The 25,223-nt window shown below is 39.9% G+C and overlaps 1 protein-coding gene across 4 annotated transcripts in view; it reads left to right on the plus strand.

Moving 5' to 3' along the window:
- Window positions 1-24,518, plus strand: part of crppa (CDP-L-ribitol pyrophosphorylase A) — a 58,209-nt gene extending 33,691 nt beyond the window's left edge. Inside the window, exons 9-10 of one of the 4 annotated variants that reach the window (XM_086312273.1) lie at window positions 1,768-1,893; window positions 23,825-24,518. In XM_086312273.1, the coding sequence (XP_086168399.1) occupies window positions 1,768-1,893; window positions 23,825-23,920 (222 nt within the window). In that variant the 3' untranslated portion in view covers window positions 23,921-24,518. Of the gene's footprint in view, window positions 1-1,767; window positions 2,002-2,065; window positions 5,417-23,824 lie in introns of those variants that run through there. The other 3 variants (XM_086312271.1, XR_015131559.1, XM_086312272.1) reach the window with 3 other exon arrangements.
- Window positions 24,519-25,223: the final 705 nt, after the last annotated feature.

A 25,223-nucleotide genomic window follows, 5' to 3' on the forward strand; every position in this document is an offset into this window, starting at 1 on the left:
CTGGGCTCCAAACATCAGAGTTTGTGGTTCAGTAGATCAGAGTTCTGTTGGCAGCTTAAAGGAGCCTGGTTGCTGCATATTTCTGTTGTCACTTTTTTGTCTTTTGTTGTTGTCTTCTATGCTGCTGTATTAATGAGTGGTGTCCTTTTCTTATTACATGAAGAAGATAGAAGTTATTAGAATTTGATTGCTCCTGTAATTGTATTCTATCAGTCTATATAGACCTAGTACTTCCTTATGTAACATGCAGTGATGCTCTGATCTACAGTGAGACTGTGAATTATAAAACCACGCTGGATTTCAGATTATTTTTTGTTACCAAATTGCTATTTAAAGGATTGATTCATTGATTGGAATATAAAAAATGCCTTTAGAAATTTGCAGGGGAAAACCAAAAGGGAGAATTAAAGCGTATTCTATTAAAGTAAATCACATCTGTCATTTTTCCCCCCATCTATGCCTAACCTAATTTCGTCAACATTCAAATGTGCATAAACTCAGCCTGGAAAGTTGAGAATATGGCAAAACATGAGGCAGTCCTCCTAAGCGATTTGATCCTGCACCAGAGTGTCTGGGTTTTTTGGGGGGGGGGGGGGGGGGTTTGCCTGGGGCTATTATTAGATTGCATATGCACCCCGTTATTTATCCCAGGCTTGATCACATGGTAGTGATCACTGAGGGATCATAGAGTTTCAAGTGTTGGTGTTATCCATGTGATGGTGGTAGCCTCAAGGGGAGTAAAGGAGACCGGATAATGGAGGTCACTTTGTTTTACTTAGTCTAAGATGTTATGGCCTTGAGCAAGACATTTCAAAGAAAAAAAATGTTTCTGTTGAGTTTACGCTATAAGAAATCACCAATCTATGATAAACATTTGCCTGAAGTTTATTACCATTAATATCAATAATATTATTATTGTATAATTATCACTCAAGCAGCTTGTACTTGATTGATTGTCAGGTTGTTGGGGGCTCTTCAAGTATATTTTACATCAGCTTAGCATCCCCTCTAAGTCATTATGGAAGGTGCCCAATAACAATAGTGTCTATGTTCAAGTTTTTTTTAATTTCTGGTAAAATCCAGTCTAATAAGGACAAATACTCTCATTCTTCATGAGCTCGCTCACCGTTGAGGATTCTTGGCCCGAATAAGACAATTTGGTGTCCTACCCCTGCGAATGTGCTGAATAATCAGTTTTCAAGTTGGAACTTCAGCTGATGACAACCAACATTTGATTGATATTCAAGGAGAGTGCAATAATTGTACGTTTAAAGCAGATGTCTTGACATTTTTGAAACTATTCTCCTGACTATTGCATCTCACTGCCGCAGTTTTTTACGATATGTGACAGAATAATTGAAAGGAATAAATCTCCATTTAAGTTGCTGTCAGCAGTATGGTTATGGAAATCGACTAAAGTTTAGCTGCTCATAGAGATGACACAGTAACCTGAACCATTGTATCTGGATTATGCTACCCTAATTGAGGAAAATAAACCCCAGAGGTCCATAAGATTTACAACTCAATTAGAGTCATTATATCCTCAGACAGGATTGTGTATCAACCAACCTCTGTTTACTCTAAGCAGACGCTCATGCTTCCTCGAACTTCCCCAAACATAGCCCTAAACAAATAAGCCTATTGAGCTGCAACATGTTTAAACTACTGCTTGAACAATGTCCTGTAATTGCTCCAAAATGGGGCGTAATTGCTATTCTTTATTGGCAGTTGTTTTCTGATTGGGTGCGGTGGTCTTTGTTTTGATAGGTGCACTTCAGCAGGACTGATGAGCTCCCTGTCAGCGAGAGAGCACCCACGGCAATCACGGAGTTGGCCTCAACAGCCAAGCACAGAAATATTCTCATCTATGGCATCCAGCTTAAACAGTCAAAGGTAAGAGTGTTGTCTTTTCTCCATCTTCTCCATTCCTTCCTTTTATTTCTTTTTAAAGTGAACTTAAGAGTTATTGAGAAATGCACAACTAAGAAAGGCCAAATTTAAAGCAGTGGAAAAGTAATTTTTAACTGTGTAGTTCCAATGTCTTGTCTGACTTTTTGTCTTTCAGGTAATGTTGCTGTCTTATATCAGCCATCTGTACATTTTAGGATGCACACACATCCTCATTTGCATTGGAATAAATGTGCCCAGTAGTGCGACTAAGAGGATGGATAGAAACTTTAAATCCTCTGTTATATGAGTTGTTTTTTGAACTGAATGACAGGGATGAAAAATATGCAGAGGTGCTTTAGGTCCAAAGCACTGTGCAGTTCGAATGAAGTACATGTAGGCCAAGTCACAACAGTTAACCTGATGTGGGGATCCTATGTAAGGCCCTCCAAATGTGTACTGGAGTCATTAGGATGGATGTGACTGTCAGACTTGATCTGAAATCCATATCTGACTTCTTACTTATTGCAGGATTATATAAGGAGAAATTATTCTTCCCCCACAGTGAGAAATATCAAGATTCATGCTACTAAAGCCATCAAATCAAATCACTGTTTTTGGGCCAGATGTGTAAAGCAAACCTAAGACAATATAAATGAATATTCATGGCGTTATTGGCCTTAAATATGACATTCGTTGTGATTCATGTTCCTGACAAATTGGCAGCTGCATCACTTCACAAATAAATGGTAAAAACCTCTTTGCCTCAGGCAAGAGGATGTTTGAGCATGTCGGGTTTGTTCACATTGGTGAGAGGAAAAAGAAGAAGAAGAAAAATGTGATGGGTGAGCTGGTTTTGTTCGTGGTCAGTGAGATGGTATGTCGCATCAGGTCTTGACACCGCACTGTTGTTTAATTAAAAAGAGATGTTTTGTTTTCTCGGTAGTGAGGCATGCAAAATGTCGCTGCCCCACATGTGAGATTGATTCTACTATCGGATGTTGGATATCATGGTTTTCCTGAGAATTGCGAAGAGTAAAGTTGTTAATTAGTCATCCTGTTTAACTCCTTAGAGAGAAAAGAGGAAAGGGAAAGGGAGTGACAGAGATAATGCGCATTTCGCCATGATAAAGTTCTTATCGTTATGAGATAGTGGAACAACAGAATACAACCTCCTATAAATCACTGATAGCTTTTTGTTATAATGAGGATAATTCTTCCCAGATGTCCTTATTCATACTTGCGGCGATGCCTGCCAACACACGCTCCATCAGCCGTACACCTTATATGAATATTGCTTTTATACCTAAGTTTGCTGCATGTCTTTGACTGAAAGCAGACACCACTATTAACATTGCTGTTAATTTGATTTTAATATTAGTGAAAGATTCATTAGCTCCACGTGGATTATTAGTCTTTAAATAAACAGAGCCATTAAAAAAGAAGCTGGGGTGGCATGAATTCACATGAGTGAACATGTAACTATTGTTAGTATCTTTGCCATGATTTTCAGAAGTTTGTCATCCAGAGAATTATGATGTCTACAGTTTGGTCGCATGAAGACGAACATGTTGTGTTTTCCCCATGACAACATGGTCTGGATTGCATTTTCTGTTCCTTGCAAAGAAAGGTCAAGTTTTCCTGTTTGGATTTCTCAGAATGTCTTTGTAAGGGAAGCCAGTGCAGACTGCAAACATTAAGTTATGCCTCTGTCTACAGCTTTATACATATATCTTCCCTGTGACACTTGATAGCTTGCTCTCTATTATTAAACATAGTTAGTGTGCATTTTTTGCTTTTTATGACTCTGTGTATGTGTAGAAATTTCACCACTACCATGCAATTTCTAAAGAGTTCCCTCCATTCTGTACAAAACAACTCAGTGGTCTAAATTCTATCTCGCTAAGAGAATGCCTGGCTGTCCTGGATCCTAAGATTGGATGGAGGTTATCTTGCTTATTAAACTATTGCCAGTAACCAATAATCAGCTTATTGCAAGTAGGGCTGATGTGCTGATTAAATGTCCAAAGTAAATCACATAAGGACCCAAAAGACTTGTCTCGTCCTTTATTATCTTTAAGATGAACAAAATTAGTATTTCTTCAGCCACTGTCCAAATTGTTATTTTTACACATCCGTATTGATTTCAACCCAAAATCTCACAATTGGTGCTTTCCTGTGCAGTATTATGAGGTCATGTTGTACAAATCAGATACACAATCTGTCACAATTTGAACTATGACTACTGTTAATGTGTGTAACAGTAATGATGAAGGATTATACTCCTGTATCATCAGCACTGAGGTGTTCCTGGAGAAGATGGATAGCTGCTCTAGGGGACAGCAAATCAACCAGAATAAATTATTGTGTAAAAAAAATCATATATACACGGAGGGGAAAAAACTACAAAACTGCTGATGCTTTTTTGCTGACCTGTTGTTTTAAGGTTTGGGCTCATTTTGGTGTCTAAAAACCACTAATTTACTTCATTTTAATTTTGCCTCCTTGTTGTCTTACTGAAAGAAGATCAGCACAAGGGGTGTGTTCAGTCTAAAACTACAGCCAGGAGTAGGTTAGCTTAGCTTACCTAATAGTAGAAATATGACTAAACTCTAAAGCTCAAAGTGCAAAGTCTAAGTTCATAGGTCAACACGTTTCTTTATTCTATGCAAAAATTTGAGTTTTACTTACTTGATAATTAGCCAGGCTAATACTGCAATTAGTAAGGCAAGGCAAGGCAAATTTATTTGTATAGCACAATTCAACAACAAGGTGATTCAAAGTGCTTTACAGAGACATTAGAAACAAAAACAAATAAAAAGCATGATTTAAAATTGATTAAAACAAGCAAACAAACAAACTAACTAAACACACACATTTCACACCTGTTCGCGCGATCTGAACCCTTATCGTAAGGGGAGCTACCAGTCCTTCTGTGGACGAGCTACTTTCTATTTTAAATTCCCTGAATTTAAAATACTCTCTAGACCCAGTCTAGACCCAGCTGGGGAGCTACCCAGAGCTCTAAACCCACTTAACAAACAAACAAACAAACAAACAAACAAACAAACAAACAAACAAACAAACAAACAAAACAGTATATAAAATCAAAACAGATAAAATCAGAAATAGATAAGATCAGTAGTTAATGTAAGTTTGGAAATTTAAGCTTAACAAACAAACAAAACAGTATATAAAATCAAAACAGATAAAATCAGAAATAGATAAGATCAGTAGTTAGTGTAAGTTTTGAAATTTAAGCTTAAAAGTGTGGATTTGGTGCTTTATTCAAATGCAGCTGAGAACAGGTGAGTCTTCAGCCTGGATTTAAATAAACTGAGTGTTTCAGCTGATCTGAGGCTTTCTGGGAGTTTGTTCCAGATATAAGGAGCATAAAAGCTGAATGCAGCTTCTCCGTGTCTGGTTCTGACTCTGGGAACTGATAAAAGACCGGATCCAGATGACCTGAGGGATCTGGAAGGTTCATACTGGGTCAGGAGGTCACTGATGTATTTTGGTCCTAAACCATTCAGAGCTTTATAGACCAGCATCAGAACTTTAAAGTCTATCCTCTGACGGACAGGCAGCCAGTGTAAAGACCTCAGAGCTGGACTGATGTGGTCCACTTTTTTGGTCTTAGTGAGGACTCGAGCAGCAGAGTTCTGAATGAGCTGTAGTTGTCTGACTGATTTTTTAGGTAGACCTGTAAAGATGCTGTTACAGTAATCAAGCCTACTAAAAATGAATGCATGGACTAGTTTTTCCAGGTCCTGTTGAGACATCAGATCTTTTATCCTTGAAATATTCTTGAGGTGATAGTAAGCTGATTTTGTTATTGTCTTAATGTGTTTTTCTAAGTTTAGGTCTGCATCCATCACTACACCCAAATTTCTCGCCTGGTTTGTGGTTTTTAGATGTATGGATTGAAGTTCTCTGGTGACCTGTAATCGTTTTTCTTTGGCGCCAAAGACTATTACTTCAGTTTTGTTTTTGTTTAGTTGGAGAAAATTGTGGCGCAACCAGTCATTAATTTCCTCAATGCATTATCATTGAGTATCAAAAAAATCCTTTAAAGTAAACAATCTGTAAGGACATAGTGTTAAAACACTAATGCTGGTTTTGAAAATTAAAAATAATAATGAAAATATCAAGGATTCATTATAGAAAAACTGAACAGGTACATTATGAGAATGTGTTTAGTTATAATTTCTCTTCAGTGGAGTTTAACCTTTAGGATGTTACTACAAAGTAACGTGGTGCTGTATACTGCTGACCAGAATACTGTTCTGTGAGAAATGTGAATATTAGAGCCACATTCCAGTGAAAATATTTATATAAACACTTTACAAAAAACGTAACAACGCTTTATAAATTTAAGATGTTGTAGCTTTATTCTCAATTTGCCATCAATAGTAAAAACATGTGTAGCATCACCACAGTGTCTATTTTCCAATTTTTTACACGCATCATTGTTAATCGTCCATAAATTTTGGGTGCCTTTTGTTCCTCCCTAAATGATTTCATCCTTTACTCTGACATGACTGCTCGTTGTCAACTGCACACAAGTGAAAAGCACAACTGGGGAGTGCATTTAAGTGTCCCTCACTTCTCATTATGCATCGCACTGAGGAATTATTGGACGCACCCGCTGCTTTGGAAAAGAAAAGCTGTTTGGCTAATTGAATTTTAACCTTCTGACAGCTAAAATGCATGAGCACATGGAATTGTGCTCGTCCCAGTGAGGTTGGAAAACTGATCCACCTCATTGACCTTCGGTGATGTCTTTTTGGATAAAAAGTGTGTTTTTCTTAAATGAGGCCCGATTGTGGTTTTACTTTATAACACCCAGCCGCTGAAGCACAATGCATCCAGCAGCACGTTGCCATGCATGGTACTTCGCTTTGTCAACAGGAGAGAGTGAAATGGAGTCTTTGGGCAATGAACAGCACTCTCTCTGAAAGGATCAAAGAGCTTCTCTAGAGCTCTTTTCCGTTTGTGCTGTTGCCTCTTTGAAGATGCCCACAAGCCAAACATCAGGTGCAACAATGTGTGAAAACCTCAAACCGATCGGAAGACGTTGGCTGAGAATGCGAAGACACCGGATCCTCATAAACTAACACGATGTTGTGAAAACGGTGACGGTATATGCTATCGGTGTCTGCTGTGTTGATAGGAAGTGTCATTGGATCCTTTCTCGCACAGGGTCCTGGTGACTTGTCATTTGTTGAAAAGGGAGTTGTCTCAGTGATATATGGGTGTTGTAATCCCTGCAGTGAGAGCCCTGATGTTTACCCAACCCCATATTTCCTCCTCCTCAAAGAGCCCGAACCGGGAACCCTAAACCTGAGAAGAGATTAGCCGGCCAGGAAGAAAAGAGAGGGAGAGAAAGGAGAAGAGGGAGGGGAGGGAAGAGGAAAAGAAGAGGACTCTATAGGCCTATTCTCCTCTACCTGTTCAGATCTGGGTCTGAAAGGCAGACAGGTGAAACCGTACACGACCAAGTGAAAATCTTGCTGTGACGCCCGTGGAGTTGTACTCCTGCTGAAGTCGGGGGGAGATTAGGGAAGGCTGCTGTCTCTGTGTTTTCAGCTCACTCCTGACTATTTCACATCCTAAATCCAACAGTTATTCTGTGCCGAATAAAAGAATGGTTTTTCATGGCGATGCAGAGCATTGGATAAAAGGAAACAAGTTCAGTGAACTGGATATCTCTACTAACCACATATCACAAAATCTTTGCGTTCTTAAATGATTTTTTAAAGAAAAAATCATTTAAGAATGACTGCCGGTAAATTCCGCCAGAGCCACTGCCGCCCCTCAGATAAATCTGAGGGGCGGCAGTGGCTCTGGTATCAAGCCAAAGCGTTTAGGAACTATTATGATTGATGATCGATGCAAACAAGGGTATTTATGCTTGTCAAAAAAATGAAGTAAATGTAGCCAGGAATGTGCAGGGTTGTTTTACTACACAAACGTTCCTACTTTCGCCCATTAGTAACAGTGTCTAAGTTTTTTTTTTTTTAAGGTTTTAAAGATAAAATTGTTTTCTAAAAATCCTGCTATGCTAGATGCCATAATACTACCCAGGACTAATTGACTTGATGAAAAGTTAAGAGATCAGTAAATCACAATATATACCAAATTTTATTATAACTACTTTGGTTCTTACTGGTACTTTTTAGTACAAATACCAGCCTAATAGTAGTCCTACTGAAATAACTGGATGGCAACTACAGCTGATGTTTAAAAAAAGAAGAAGCAAGTGGATCACCAGACATTAGAAACAAACAAGTGAAGCTCTTTTCGTGACATCTCTGTGTTTGCCTGCTGTTAGGGTCAAGAGAAATCAAGGATGGTTGCTGTCTCCGCTCACTGCTAACCTTTCTGTTAGATGTGACTGGTGTCTGGTGTTAATTTTTCTGTTGGAACGTTAATAAATGTATTCAATTATAACCTACGATTGCATGCAGTAGTCTCCTCTGATATTTTAGTCCAGTTGAAAATAAGAGATAAATTGTGAGTTAAAATAATAAACACTAAGTAACATCATATAACTTAATCCAAACAGTGCAGAAAACAACACAGATAAGAAATGACGTGGCATTACACAAATCTGTTTATTGTTACCAAAATGTTTCTGAGACACATTTGGCAGGTCTTTCAGTGGGTTCAGAGAGTAAAAGTTCAGTATCCACCCTGCCCCTTCACATAATTTTTCCCCTGTTGTTGTCTAAGTACTTGGCTTTCTTCTGACAATTATGTCGTTTTTACTTTAAGATCCTTCTGGAAAAGTGGATGAGAGCACTTGGCTCCCTCAGTTGAATCCTGACATCTCCATAAAGACAGAAGCCTGGGATCACTCCCCTCTTAGTAATGTATTTGTAGAGTTAGGGTCGAGCCATTCACTGCCTTGACATGTGCAGAATATCAAGCTTGATCTTCCACGCTGAGTGCTCCAGATGTGTGTTGGTATGTGTGAAACTTGACCGCTGGAGTTTGGCTCAAAGAATTAGACATACCAAAGCGGTGTTTACTCAGCTTTGATTTCATAGATTAAAAAGACCAGCAGCGTTGTGTTTGGGTTGATGTGTCTTGAATCAGGGAGAATCTTGCAGACAATTGGAAAATGACATTCCAAGAGGGAATATATTTGAAACAGAGAGTTTATTCTTATGGAAGATCGGTTTAAGCCAGTTCTTCACAATGAGTTTGTAAACATTCAGTCACGCAGAGAAAGAGCCGAACATACATGTATATTTGTTTTGCCAATTGGTTTTTAGGCCTTTCTGACCACCCACGGTAGTCCTGGTTTCAGTTTACTTCCAGTTATGTGGTAGGGAAGTGCAGCTCTGCTGAAATTATGCTTTCAGTTAACGGACCTCATCAAGGTTTGTTTTTGTGCCACTCACCTTCTTACTCTACTCGTGCTTTTATTTGCAGAGACCTTGGCACACGTGCTTGCGTGGCTGTTTATGGTTGAAAATAGCTGTAGAACAGCACGTAACAAGTTCAGACCAAAAAAGTAGAGCAGAAAGCCCCAAGAGGTTGGTAAAAATGTGGCCGTCCTCATCAGTCCTTATGGAAAATTAGAAACGAGGATTAAAATCCATATTGCTTTCCTCCGAAAAATAAAAAATACTTTTTCTCATGTAAACTGATATCGATATGTATCCCAATATAAATCAAATCACTATTTCTGTTAACCCTAAAGGTTCCCCTTTAAACCTAATTTGATATATAAACATAAGGTTAATTTTTTTCCTGTCAGAAGTTAAATATGATAAATATACTGCAACATTGTACAACTTATGTTTATATTGCTAAGACCTTTGCATGATAATTATGTTATTGTTTTATTGCCTAGCTCTGTGTGCACCCATGAAGTCAATTGATGCAGTTTTCTTGGTGCTAGCACTGAACCCACTCACCAAAATACGGCCACTTCTGGCTACAAAGCCTCAAGATGACAGTGGCCATTTGAAGCATCAAAATGCAAATCCACAAACTATGATGTTATGTCTCTGGATCTGCAGCCATCCTCTATATACAGTCTATGTGCCCAACCGACGATTTTCCACAGCTGACATGTTGAATTTGCCTGGTTAAAACTGCAAAATGAGTTTTTCCAAGAGTTTTCTCACGAAGCCTTGTGTAAAAACATTTTTCTTAACAGTTTCTTGTAGCAATTCTGTTCACTCTTCATCTCTCAAACCACATGGGTAGCATCCCCCTGTTGTTTAGTCTGCAGCACACTGGTATTTTGACAGGAGTATAAAAACATTGTGTTGCACCTATGTTTGCATGTTTAGCATTAGCGATGGAAGTGAGGGCACCGAGTCTTGGCCAGGATGCTGCTGAAAACCCAGGTAGTAATAAATGTCTTGTTTTCTAAAATCTGCCTGCACCTGCAGCTGACCTCAGATGACCTGCGATATGGAGTGTATTTAGCCTCCCTGGGTTTCTGTAAGTGATACAATGTGATCAGTAAATGAGGCTTCTGTGGCGAGTGTGTGTGCGCTTGTTCTTCTCTCTCAGCGCACGGAGGATTTGGTATGTCCCAGTTCATAACTCCCCACCCATGCCTTCATGCATTCATACCTCCTCAACTAAGGATCCATTGTTCTTGCACACTGTTTTGAGGTCTGTCTTTCGGTGAGTTCAATTCAAACAAAGTCATCTCTCACCAGAGCTTGTTCAAAAAGTTCTCACTGAAGGGCTCCGGTGGAAATACAGACCACCTCAGTGTCCCATTCTTAGCAGAGTTTTCCTTTTCTCTGGAGGGTACACAGAAGGAGAAGTCGCACATGGAACATGACTAACAAACTGCTTTGTTTGCCCGACGGATGCCCCTAGACAGGATATTTTGGAAACCCTTGTTGAAAGAGCTTTTCCAGTGTACCGTGAAAAGGTTGTGTGGCAGCAGTTGTTCTCTCAATGTGATCTCAAAAGGCAGTTATCAGGACAAAAGTTCTTTTTTTTAACCTGTCAGCTCTTTTGGACTTTTGGAAAGTCTGAGGAAGCCTCACAAAAGTAGGGCGGGATACAGACTTATTCATTTTCCTACATTATAGTCCCTTTCAGATGAAGTGAGGCAGAATGGGAATGATGGGAATATCTAAAATACAGACATTCAGGCAGCAACACTAAATACCTCAGCAAAATTCAATAAAAACACACTCCCTAGAGACGCTTCATCTCTGAGAAGTACGAAATAATACTTATGTCACTGTCATCTCTGTCAGCTTTAGGTCCCAGTCTCTTAGCTTGGATACAGACGGCTTTTAAATTTATGGCTGAACTTTCAGTGTAAGCCTGATATATACTCTGAAAGTTGTTTAGACCTGAAGCTCAGCAGTAAATATTAGCACTGTTTGGATCTAAATCTAATATTTGGATGTATGTGTGTGAGCGTTTTCTTTCTTCTCTGTCTCCTGTCACTTTAATCCAAGTGCCTGACTGAAGTTTGGCAGTTATTGGTCATCTTTTATTCATTCCATCTCAGTAGATTGAAGATAGAGCCTCTGTTCGTTTGTCCCATAATGTGCTGCGGTCAGTATCCCCGTCATTATCATATCTGGAAAGTATGTTTACTGATATGAAATACTTTTATTTTTAGTTTTATTTCCTTTCTTCTTATCTCCTGTCGTTGCATATTTTGTTTTTGTCTTTCAGTTAGATTTACTATCTTTTCTCCAAGCAGCAAAACTGAACATTAGCTTTCACATAAAACTGCACGTCTTGGTACAGATCACAATTATATACATTTCCTTTCCTTGCTCTTTCTTCTATCACTTCCATGTATTATTTCTAACTTCCTGTAGAGCACAAATTTACCATGGATCTGAAATGTTATGTGCAAGAAAATAAATTAATCTTCATAATTGATTTATGTTGTTTTTTTAAGCACAGAATGCAAAAACGATGCCAGGACTTTTAATACTCTCTGTTTATTAACCTTTATTTAACCAGGAAAAGTCCCATTGAGATTAAAAACCTCTTTTGCAAGGGAGTCCTGGCCAAGAGGCGACAACACGTTAAAATTACTGTTGTGGGTTATGTTGATCAAACAAAGGGAGTAGTTTAAATGGAAGAAAAAAAGTATGACGTGTAGCCTAAAACTACACTAAAACTACATTTTAATACTGATGCCTGGACTAAAAGTACTCTTAATGCTCCAGCTAGAGCTGAATATAAGTTTACCATTTTGGCAAAACGTTTCAGTTTTCTTCCTGCTTTGTGCACATTCCCATTACATTTCTTTTCTTGAACTGCTCTGTAATCTTCATGCAAATTCTGTAACACAGTTCTTCACTATTACTGTTTTAACTGTTTTAATATTCTCATCTACATCTACTTTTTTTAATCCCAATAACCCACCAGTCTATTGGCTCAATGTGTCGCTAATTATATGCTGCTAAACAAATCCACTAAACCAATCCACAGAAACTTTTGTCAAATTATATCCGAAAAGAAATCCCAAAGTTTCCAAAATTAACTTGACACCAAAGAATAAAAAATAAGATAAAATGTATTGTACTGGTGTATTGCTTGGTGCTGCTTTCAGTAGAGGGAGTTAGTCATTCTGCCACAGCTCCTGATTACATCAATGAATCTCTACAGGACATTGGTGGTGTAACATTCAGGGCTCTAATCAGACTGACCAGTAATTGAACCTGTTATCCCCCTCTCCTTTCTCAGTTTAGCCCCTAGCTACTGCCTGTCTTCAATGATACACGGAGAGGAGGGAGAGCAAGAGGACCACAATACCCACTCAGGGACGAGCTGTCAGAAGCCCTGAAACACTATCCTCTCTGTGTTAAAAGCACTGGGTGTTTTTAGCAGTATTATATCACTGGGATTCAGTAAGGCAGGTCGTTTGGGAAGAGTTTTCCTGAGAAATGACTTCTATTAAAGAGCATTGCTCACCGAGGCTCACATTAGGTGATGGTTTTGACTTTTAAGACTCCCAGAGTGGAGAACGCTGTCTGGCCACAATGCCAGTAATGATACTGCCCTCAAGTGGATCCTACAGCCGTTTGTACTACAGCACTTTTATGTCACAGAGAAAAATGCAGAGACAGTAAAATATTAGGATGATGAAAAGAGGTGATAAAAACTCTCCTGATGTTCTTGGCCACTTTAGCTATGGTAGCTAGTGTGACTCTAACAACTCTTTCCAGTTCTCTTAGCTTGGGGTCAGTGCCAAGCCTTTCCATAAGCTGTTTTTATATTAGGACCTGGTTCTTGGCATTTTATAAAGGGAATATGAGTGGACCAGAGGGCCCAGGTTCTCATGAGAATGACAGAGATGTGCAAATTATCACAGCTAAAAGCCCTAATTGCCTGAAACCTTTCTGCATCAAAGCTGGCCCTTCTTGTGTGGCAGAAGTGCCGCTGCGTGCTCTTTAAGATGGAAAGGTTGATTGCATCAGTGGCATTTAGAAGTAGAGAGTTTGAGGATCGCTTATTGTGTGGTCCACTGATGCTCTCCTCCCCCATTCTTCCCCATGTATTTCAAAGACCTGTCACCTCACGACTTGTCAAAATCTTTCCTTCAAACAGTAAGCAAAAATAGAAGTTAATGATTGAAGTTCCATTCTGTAAACTTGCGGTTGCCGTGTGGAATAACAGGCCTGTTGCATGTGTTGCATTTGTACACATGGGAATGATTGGGAACATTTTCCCTTTAGTTACTGCACCGTCATAGGATTATACAGTAGATCGCATTGTTTATGTGTCAAAACAAAGCTGTAACTTAATTTTCTAATGGGCCTGCTTGCCGCAGCTGAAATCCGCGTTTTTGTAGCACAAGCCTTAAAATTAAAAGAAAACCCTTAAGCTCTCCACAACTCTCTCCAGCTGTGGTTTGTATCCAGTGGTATTTTCCCCTTGATACCAGTTCATATATTGTTTTCTCTCTGTTCTAAAATATAAAATCTGTGAAGAAAAACTACATGAATGCCATTTTGGCCACCGAGAGATTGGACGTGTCACTAATGGATGTAGCAGACAGTGTTGGGGGGAAAAAGTGTTTCAAAATGTAAATGTGTTGCTTTCCTATTTAATATGACATACACTAGCGATCGTCCTTCCACTAATGTGAATAAATGATGATACTTTTGGCTTTAAGTGAGGATTTGTGGCAGTTAATCATTATGAAGTGGAAAGTGAGGTTCCCTCACGAATAATAATAATAAAGTGAATCTCGTAAAATCCAGCCCTTTTAAAATAAAATAAAATACCCTCCTGCTGTCTGCACTTAGACTTTGGCACATGTGGATTTTCTGCCTTTGGAACATCTGATGATTAATTCCACATTGTAAACAGGTGAGGAGTGCCTATTAGCTCATAAAGGACCATCAATCAAACTAATTTGCTTGTGGGTTTCGTCTCATGGGGGCTCAGTTATGCTTTGGCTTGAGGTTTCATCTCATGTCAGTCCAAATGCCCACTCCCAGTCTGTTTATCTCAGCTCTGCCACAGTGAGAAAAATTCAGCTTCGAGTTAACTGGTTTATTCATCTACATACGACTGGAGAGGCCGGGTCTGAAACAGTGGAAAACCATCTCAGTCAACGCTGGAGGACATGGGTTCTGATGATGATGAAGATCTGGAGACATGCAAATCCTCCAGGATCACATTCCACCTCCTAGTGTGTGTGTATGTGGGCGCATGCATAGGCTCATGCACACTAAAGTGTCTATGCGGTCTGTGCATGTGTTCAGTCTTCTGTAGGCATCTGTCCCAACACATGTAATCCCTCTCATGGATGTTTGCGTGCCCATAACAATGAGCCAGTGAGCTGCTTTATTCATCCTGTATGGTCCACAGTGGAAAGAGGAGACACGAGCTGTGGCACCCCCGCCAGCGGCAGCTAAACAGACATACCAGCTCTTGTATGTCAAGAAAATCTACTTGCTGGAGTAAACTGCGGCTCTTCCATCAGTTTGCAAGTTCCTCACACTTAAGTCATATAGATTTCAGCCTGAAAGCAGTTTAATATGCAAATGTCTCTGAGGGCTTGGAGTTTGTTGTTGTAGTAAGTAATTCTACCCTTTTTCTTATGCCTTTTCCTCAACCGCATTTGAAGCCTGAGTGGCAGTTGTGACTACTTAAAGCTGTGCCACGAGTCAGTGAAGAGCTAAAGTCGTATTTGTGTTCCACTGTGCAAGAAAACTACTGGATTTAATAATGATGTTTTATGAAGCGTGATTCATATTTCAAAGGCTGCATATCTGGAGTGGAAATAATTCAGCACTGGGTCTTAGGCAGGCTTAAAACTTTGATCCTCCTTGGTGATCTTGACTTGATTTTTTTCTGTGTGTTTTTGTGTTCAAATTAAAATGTTTGGGGTTTTTTTTGCTTGTCTATTAGAAGACAGACTTCTATAATTGAGCGATTAGTTGTGGTTTAATAGCCGTAGCTGTCTTCCATTTGCAAAGAGACACCCGGCATTCTTGCTACTTTCCCAGGGTCCTCGTCCCGTACACTTGGGTGGTAATCAGCTGATAATCGTGCTCATCACATTTATCATACCCACAGTATTTCAGATCATCCAAACACATGTAGCATTTCAAAAACCTTCCGTGTGAACATGTAATTGGTTTTAGATAACAACTGAAGGAATGCTTTCATCTAATAAACAATGAAAAGACGCAATCACATTTACCAAAACTTTCGGTTTCTCGCACTGATGAACCAGTGCATATTCCTTAGTCTATATGAGTAACTTTGTGCTATCAGCCACATTCTGTTGACTGCTTACAGATGTACTGCCCAATCTCCTCGTTTCATTGTACCATTGATTAAACCACAGAAGAATGGCTTGGGTACACGATAAAGAAAAATGGCACCCTTGATCTTATTCCTCAGAAAAATCAAAAGGCATACTAAGAAGCGGTGGCATATGACAGAATGGCTCTGGAGCCCATTCATCATATTTTAATTCCATATATTATTTATTTATTTTCTTCCATTTCACCTATGTTACTTTAATCAATGAAGCTAAAATTGGTGATCTGTACTCCAATACCTCAGTTCCCCCTTCAGTTTCTTGGTGTGGAAAATCAATGTCATCTGATTCCTCCTCCTGCTGGTTCTGATTATTGAGGAGTGCTCTAGGAGCTCTGGATCCCAGGTTTTCTTGCTCCCTTTAACCACGGTCAGGCCCAATTCCACGCTCATCGCTCTCACACCTCGTTGCACTCCCATCCAGGCCCTGCACAAGCTGGCTAGTGGAGCTAGGCTTTAAGGTCAAGAAAGGACAGAGTGACAGAAAGCTTATTTTCTGCTCCAGATGCGTTAAACTGCCGACACCAATCTGTAATACTAAATGTATTTAGAAGCCAGGTCCAAATATGTGCTAAACAGGATGTTCCAGATCACAAATCACAGATGATTTGTCATTTTAGCAGGATATATTTTTAATATATTTTTATTTTCCTCTATGTGGGTGTTAGAAAATTAAAAGCTTTGTGAAAAGCCCTCCTAAATGTTTTTATTCCTTTCTAAGAAACCCTTCATTTTGAGAGTTGGCTGATGAAAGCGGCTGCAGACCCAGGAGAATAGCTGTCAGCCTGGTTGGTGTTATTTTGCTGAAATACTGCAAGTCTGATTCAAATCTGTTGTAAGGGATAATTTGCCATTACTAAAACCTGGATTCTGCATTGTAGGTTTGACCATTCTTTTTGTCTGATAGTATTGCACTTTGATAGGTTTGTTTTTGGATCTTAAACAAGACAAGCGAAAGTGGGAATAATGATAAAGACTTCCTGAACAAAGCATGGTGGGTTTCTAAGTGACAATATGTTGAGTGGATTATATAGCTTTTGGTGGTATGTCTTCCACCGCAAACATTGCAAATATGTGCAATGTTTTGGAAAGCTTTACAGACAGTAACTAAAGGTTGAAGGGCTGAGCTAGTGATTACTTATTATAACAAGGGTTGCATACCTCTGCCAAGGCAGAAAATTCCCTCTGCACTATGCATGAGTTGAGTACCAGGATTAAGAAGAACATCTGGACCCAGTATAGTCTCTGATATTTTCTTGGGAACATCCAGGCGATATCTCACAATGTCTTCTTATTGCAATCTCTGTGAGTTCGATGTGCCCACTTCAGGCCAAAAACAAATTTACTGCCACAGCTGGAGGAGTTTAAGTATCACCGGGTCTTGTTCATGAGTGAGAGGAAAGTGAAGCAGGAGATCGACTGATGGATTGGTGCAGTGTCAGCAATGATGTGGACTCTGTAGCGGTGAAGAAAGACCTGAGCACGAACGCAAAACAGTCGATTCATTGGTTGAGCTCTGCTCCTACACTCACCTCGCGGTAGTGTCAGAAAGAATACGATTGTGGATACAAGCATTGGAAATTAGCCTCCTCCTATGGGTGTCTGGGCTCAGAGATGGGATGAGGAGCTGGCCATTTGGGACTCAGAGCTTCCTGGGCACCTCCGAGTATTTGAGATGTTCCAGTCGTGTCCTTTCCAGGAAGAGGACCTGAGACACCCCCAGGATATGCTTTCAGCTGGCTCAGAAGTGCCTTTGTGTCCCCCTAAATGTGCTGGAGGAGGTGGCCGGAAAGCGGAAGGTCTGGATGTCTCTGCTTAGACTGCTGCCCCTAAACCCAGATAAGCAGTGATAGATGGATCTGATATGTATTTGAGAGGTATAGAGATGGTCAGAATCAATTGCACAGATAATAGGGTGCCAAGTGAGGAACTGTGATACTGCACAAGGAAGTCACAGTAAGACAGTGGTGAAGTGTGCAGTAGGAGTGACAGATGGGTTTAAAGTGGGAGTAGGATTCGATCAGGGATCTGCTCTGAGCTCCTTTGCGATGGTGATGGACAGGTGAACAGTTGAGGACAGGTAGGAGTTTCTGTGGACTATGATGTTCATAGACAACATTGTGATCTGAGCAGGTGGAAGAGAACATGGAGGGGTTTATTTATTTATTTAGGACAGTGCAGTTTAATGAACATAAATGTAAAAAAAAAAAAAAAATTACATGAATGTAAACATACCAGATTATAGCCAAGGGCTAATTTCCATCTGTTGTCCTTAAGCATAAAAATAGACATAATAATTCATAAAAATTCATCATTCATTCATAATAAAAACTCCATCACCAAACTTACACATACACACCATTCTGTTCCCAAATAAAACATTAAAACTATACAACTTATACATGATCACACACTTGATTTGTCCATAACCAGTTTTTAACCTTTGCCTTAAACAAATTGAATGTCGAGCATTCTCTAATGGGTTGAGGAAGACTGTTCCACAGATGGCCACCCTGGACAGAAAGGACGTTCTGCCCAAATGCTGTCCGTCTGTGGGGTATAAACAAGTCTCCTCGGATTGTAGCTCGAGTGGTCCTGTCTGAGCTTTCTTTATGCCTAATGAACTGCTTTAGTGGTGGTGGAGCAAGGGAGTGTAAGACTTTATATATTAAACTCACTCTTTTAAGTTTCACTAAGTTATTGAAGTTCAGTAATTTATGTTTTTTTAACACATGACAGTGGTGGTGGGAAGTCGGTTTTTTGTCAAGTAGTTTTAAACTTCTTTTATAAATGTTTTCAATAGTTTTAAGTCTTGTTGGACAAGCAAGTGACCAGGACGTCAAACAATAGTCCATATGAGAGATGATCATTGAGTAAAAATAAGTTTTTGCAACATTCATATTTAAATTATTACGTATATGATTAAAATTTCGATTATTTAATTTAAGTACCTGGGACACTTTATTTATGTGACTCTTGAAGGACAATGTTGGGTCTAGAATGACCCCAAGATATTTAAATTCTGGAGCTAATTCAAGCTCTACTCCATCCAGGAATATGTTTGACTGCTTCAAGTTTAAGGGGCGTTTTGAAAAATACATACCGACAGTTTTTGAGGTGTTCAACATTAGGCATGAGTCCTCCAGCCAGCTATGCATTAATGCTAAAGCAGCTGTAAGATCTTTTGCCACCTGCTGGACACTATTTGCTTGCGTATATATAACTGCATCATCTGCATACATTTGAGTAAATATATTTGGACAGACTTCAGGTAAGTTATTGATAAATAGAGAGAACAATAAGGGCCCAAGAACAGATCCTTGAGGAACCCCTGTATCACAGTCTAAATATGGAGATTTAACCCCATCCAACACCACACACTGTTTCCTGTGTGAGAGATATGAGGCAAACCACTGAAGAGCCTGACTGGAGATATTAAACCGAGTCAATCTGGATAACAATATCTGATGGTTTACAGAGTCGAAAGCCTTCCTCAGATCTAAAAATACAGCTCCAACACAGGGACTCTTGTCCAGCAAGCTCTTCAAGTTCTCCACTAACATACACAGGGCAGTATCTGTGGAGTGATGTGCCCGAAAGCCAAACTGCAATGGATGTAATGAGGGTTGGGTGTTTTCTAGGTGAGCAGTGAGGAGTTTAACCACCCACTTCTCAGCTATTTTAGATACGACCGGGAGTATGCTTATGGGGCGATAATTAGCCATGTCAGTCTTCACACCTGCTTTGAAAATTGGTGTAACTGCAGCAATTTTCCAATCTGTTGGAACAATGGAGTGTTTGAAAGACATATTCAAAACATGAGTTGTTGGACGTACAAGAAAATCCATATGTTCCTTTAGGAAGTTTGTGTTAATACCATATACATCAAGTGCTTTTGATTGTTTTAAACCTGTAATTAGTTTAGCAACTTCAGTGTCTGAAATATGAGTGATGGTGAACAAATTTTGACCAACATCATTCACATTATCAGAGCATATGACTGAGTCAAAGCTCTGACTGATCTCCTTAACAGATGAAATAAAGAAAGTGTTTAAGTTACTGGCAATAGATAGAGGCTCTCTAACAATAGAGTTATTTACATAAAGTTCAATTGTGTTTTTACTTTTGTTTGAATGACGGCCAAGTAATTTATTTAAGTGTTGCCAGATAATTTTACCATTACCTTTGGCTCTTTCAATTATATTTATAAAAAATTTTGCTTTGGCCTGTCTCAAACTTCTTGTTACTTTATTCCGCATTGAAGTAAATCTCTGTCTATCCAGAGTTAGACCTGTTTTCAGGAACTGCTTTAGTAATTGATCTCTTGTTTTCATTAAATTCTTGCACTCTTTGTTTAACCAGGGCAAATTAGATGTTGTCTTTATTTTTTGTCGAGCTCTAATGGAGTATGTTGATATAACATCCTTGACAATGTCAGTGAAGTGACTGCTGCAGAATTGTGGATCATCACTACACAATAAAGGCTCCCAGTTAACTGATGCTAATGCTTCTGCTACATTTTGTCGCTGACTTCTTGGTATGAATTCATAAAAGGATCTCCTATTAGATGAACTTTGAAAGTCATTCTTAACCTGTGATTTTATAAGTTTTCTAGAAAATAATATAAAATTGTGGTCTGAAATACCAGTGATAAAATTATAAGATTTAATAATTCGCTCGGGCTTATTACTGAAAACCAGATCTATTTTAGTTTTAGAGTGTCTTGTTATTCTTGTGGGTTGTTCAATGTGTTGAGTAAAGTTCAAAGTCTCCATTATGTCCTTGAGTGTTTTTCTGTCCTTTTCACAGTCCCAGTTGACATTAAAATCTCCCATTACAATTATTTCATTAGACTTATTATTTATAGCATGATATTTAAGTAATATCTGTAGTTGTTCATAAAAAATATTCTTTGCTGAAGGAGGGCGATATAAACAGATCAACGTAAATGACATTTCTGGGGAAAGAGTGATTTTAACAGAAATATGTTCTATTTCGACATCTACACAAGTATTCCTCCTCCTCTTGTTCCAATTCTATCCCTTCTGAATACTGTGTACTCTGGAAAGACAACCGCAGACTCAGGAGAAGAACTTGTGAGCCAAGATTCAGAGATACCCAAAATAGAAATATTGGAATTGCTTAGAATATGTTCCAGTTGCTCATGCTTTGGTAACATACTGCGAATGTTAATGTGTCCACATAGAAGCCCCTTTGGTTTATTTTTAGTGTCCCAGATTACTTTAGCCTGATTAAATGTCTTGCAGATCTTTGTTCCTCTGTAAATTTTAATAGCAGGATTTCTTGTCCTTTTGTTGACAATACTATGAGCATTTAATGATGAGAAACCCTTTACCGGAGACTGTAGTTTGGGTACAGCAGGTGGGGGCCCAGGCAGCTGAGATGGGGGCCCAGGCAGCCGAGGTGGAGACCCAGACAGCCTAGGTGGAGGTCCGAGCAGCTGAGGTGGAAGCCCAGGCAGCTGAAGTGTAGGCCCAGCTAGCTGAGGTGGAGGCCCAGGCAGCTGAGGTGGAGGCCCAGGCAGCTGAGATGGAAGCCCAGGCAGCCGAGGTGGAGGCCCAGGCAGCCGAGGTGGAGGCCCAGGCAGCTGAGGCGTAAGCCCTGGCAGCCGAGGTGGAGGCCCGAGCAACTGAGGTGAAAGCCCAGCTAGCTGAAATGGAGGCCCAGGCAGCTGAAATGGAGGCCCAGGCAGCTGAAATGGAGGCCCAGGCAGCTGAGGTGTAAGCCCAGGCAGCCGAGGTGGAGGCCCAGGCAGCTGAAGTGTAAGCCCTGGCAGCCGAGGTGTAAGCCCTGGCAGCCGAGGTGTAAGCCCTGGCAGCTGAAGTGTAAGCCCTGGCAGCCGAGGTGGAGGCCCGAGTAACTGAGGTGAAAGCCCAGCTAGCTGAAATGGAGGCCCAGGAAGCTGAAATGGAGGCCCAGGAAGCTGAAATGGAGGCCCAGGCAGGCCTAGGCTAACTAGGCTAATTAGTTGTAGCCAGTCCAAATCACTGATGTTTGAATTAGGTCCAGGATTTAGTTCTATATCACCAGCCAAAAGCAGCATCAGAACAAGTTTCAGAATCTCCAGCGACAGTTGTGGTATATCTGATTGTTCATGTTTACCTGGGGGTGGTCTGGCATGACCAAAATCCAAGAATCTTGTGAACAAAAGATGTTGACTCCATTTGGCTGGGAAAGTGGTATAATTATCCAGCTTTCTTGGACATGTCGAACTCCACAGAAGATAAAAATGTATAAAAACAAAAAGACAAGTTGATGTCAAGATCCAGGGGTTTTTAGATGGTTTTTTTAGGTGGGTTTTTTGGCAAACGCACAGGACCTGCCAAGCCGTGTGTCTGCACCCTAGCAGCCATCTTGTTCTTTGTTCAACTCATGGTAACATGGTGTATGTAGGTTGAAGGTATGCAATGGAGAGAAGAGGAACAAAAGTAGAAGCAAGACAAAGTACAGTTGGAAAGGTGAAGATGCAAGGAGAAGAGGTAGTCAAGGTAGAGGATGATGCATGGTTTATAGATGGTGGCAATAGTTAAAAAATTCAAAAAAGCTTCATGCAAAGAAAAGAGGAAGACAACAGAGAAGATTAATGCAAAGCATTAGTGTGACAGGAGGTGACGCTTGAGATAATGTTGGTGAAACTAAGGCAGTGGCAGTCCCTAAAGTGAGGAGCTGAAAGATCTCATTACAGTCTAATTATCTGCTGGGAAACACTGGATCCTTTGGGGTCTTGACGTGTGCCTCCACCCCCAGCCTCAACAGTTCAGTGCTGATTTGTCAGCACGAGGGCGAGCTGCGCAATATGAAGGAGGTGGTTTTTAGCCATAAGCTGCAGGTGCTGTAGCAAACAAAAAACATGAATGTTTTTTGGTGTTTGAGTAGAAAACATTTTACTGCATTACAAAAATTTAATCTTTTCCAGACCTTTGCTTTTCTTTTTCTCTCTCTGTGTGTGCTGTTTTGTGTTCTGAGTATACTCTTTGCTGCGTGTTGTTGCACATTTGTCTTTAATGCTTAATGCTACATCAGCTACATCAAAAGCCATAATGAAGTCCACAGTTTCTATATGAAAAAGGGCAGGTTGAGCATGAAGCATAAATCTGTGTAAGGAAACAAGCCATGGTTTTAAAAAAGCGAAGCTCCTTGAACTCCATTCCCTTTGAAAAAATGGAAAACAGGTCACTCACTGACGTCATCAAGAAACTAAATCAAAGTAGGGAGTCAATGCAGCCTAAAAGGAATGAAATCAGGGGAGTGAGAACCATTTAAAGTGCATTGCGCAGGCGGTCTGCATAGAAAAAAGAAACAGATACAGACGAGAGGAATCACGAAAGCAAAACAACCACAACAGTGGAGCCCGCCTTAAAGGGCCAAACTGGTCTCCTTTTGTCTGAACGTGTGGTTTACTGCAGATCTGTCCAATATCATGCACCATAAATATCAAAGGAGATCTTATCGGTTCACATTAAGAGAGCTTGACCACATTTCTGAAAAAAGAAACTGGTTTACTTCTGTTCCGTTCTGATCTTTTCGCCCTTTTTTGAAAATTGCTTTCGGCTGTTGATTGAACAAGCTGTGAAACTGACACGCTAGTCGAGAAAATCCACCACCAGAATTTGCGATTGTTAATATCAAATTAAAGTGGTGAATTCAGAATACCACGCACTTCATGCCGTGTTTAGATTTTTCTCTCGTTAGGGGAATTCTTGTGGATAGCGTGCGTGTAAATTTTAAACATCGAATTTGTCACTCGTGTCTGTGTAGAGCAGAGCACAGCCAAGCCACTGATGTTACAAATCCAACTAACAGATCTGTTTCTTTCTTTTGTCATTACTGCAAGTGGAACAACATGGGTGTGCTTGAACATTGTTTCCAACTGTTTTGAATTGGCTGCTAATGCTCACTGGATGCTTCTGGCTGAAGTTTTGAGGTTACAAACCCTGTGATGACTTAAACACACTCATGTCTCCTGAGAAGAGACATAAAAGTGAACAAATGGTTATTTGAACTGTTATGTTGGGACTTTATTCACACTAGCAGTGTGTTGTTGTCTTGTTTTAATTGAATGTTCTTTAAAAAATGACCTCACTGTCTTTTGTTTTTCTCCTCCTGTTGTCTCTCTGGCACCAAGCACTGGGAGAGGTCAGCGTCGCGGGTCGCCGAGATCGCGTCAGCCTTAATTCGGGAGAGGAGCCCTGCCCTGGTGGGACAGCTTCTGCAGGCATGAAGGAATCAGCACAACTGGAAACCACGCTGTGACTCATGAACACTCCTGGGATGAGATCGTCTGAGACTTTTCTTTGTAACCTTGAATCAATTACTGTAAGGTTAAATGTGTAAGTGTATAGATCATCAAGAAGCAGACTGAAAAAGAGACTTTTTTCTCTGTTGTTGGCCTGTTTATCTGTGTGTGCGTGTGTGCATGTGTATATAAAAAAAAAACTGTTGTGGTTCATCATAGTAAAAAAGAACCATGTCATCAGTTGGCTTATTTTTTATTTTTCAGAGTTTGTGTTCCCCAGACAAACAGTGTCGCTCTGTCGCACTGATGATTAAGATATGTGGCGCTTTGGCTGCAGATGATTCTTGTTGTCGGATCAGTTCAGTTCTGCTTTTTAATCGCTTTAAGAGTTATTTTGCTGCGGTTGTCACAGATATGCAATAACAGGCCACATCGCTTTGAATTATTACTGTGGAAATGTGAACTGCAGCGCGTATGCCAAAAAAGCTGGGTGTCAAATTCGCTGCCTTTACCACTGGATGAAGCTTTTTATGACTGAAACATGAACACGGAGCTGCTAATATTTTTGTACTTGAATAAAACAATGAATATGTCAAATCTGTGTTGTTCTGTGAGTCTTTCTTGAACATAAGTCATTCAAAGATGTCAGGAAAAAAAATAACATTTGAGAGTAGATATTACTAATACTGTTTTCAGAGAAACTTGATTGGTAATTGAAGTCCGTGAAGTCTGCCTGCGACCACATGCATCAGTGACGCCCTCCGGTGAAGCCGCTTAGTGCAGAAGAAGCTCGTGTTTCCTTCAGTGAGCCAACTCTGGTGAGCTGGTGGAATCCCATGTTCTTCTTGGAGAGACTTTGGAATAATTAGCATTCATTAAAAGTATGTTATTATTATGCAGTGCAGCTTTGTTCTGGAGCTTCCCTGCTCTTCCATGGATATATACAGAAAACTGACAGCAGGGAATAAAGAACAGAGTAGATATCAATGACAGCAGATTGGTATTTCTTTATATTTAACCTTTCATCATCTAAGTATCATACAGGCTGCCTGGATGTATTGTTTTACTGGCTGTAAAATAAAATAAAAAAAAGATCTTACAGGATCCTTTGGATTTTCTCTTTAGCTCAAAATGGTTGAAAAGTTAAGGTAATGTTAATACTGTAGCTGGTAAAATCTTTATGTCTTGATTTCTGTGTTCAGACAGATTGCTTTGTGCATCTGTGAAGGTCCTCTTCTCTCCAAAGCCATTCAATTTGAATTTTGTCTCTTGGACAGAACAGTAATAG

This window comes from Aulonocara sp. 'chitande type north' Nkhata Bay, linkage group LG11 (genome assembly GCF_057382095.1).
Source record: "Aulonocara sp. 'chitande type north' Nkhata Bay isolate Kocher_YH1m ecotype deep benthic linkage group LG11, A_spYH_male_GT1.1, whole genome shotgun sequence".
NCBI lineage: Eukaryota > Metazoa > Chordata > Actinopteri > Cichliformes > Cichlidae > Aulonocara > Aulonocara sp. 'chitande type north' Nkhata Bay.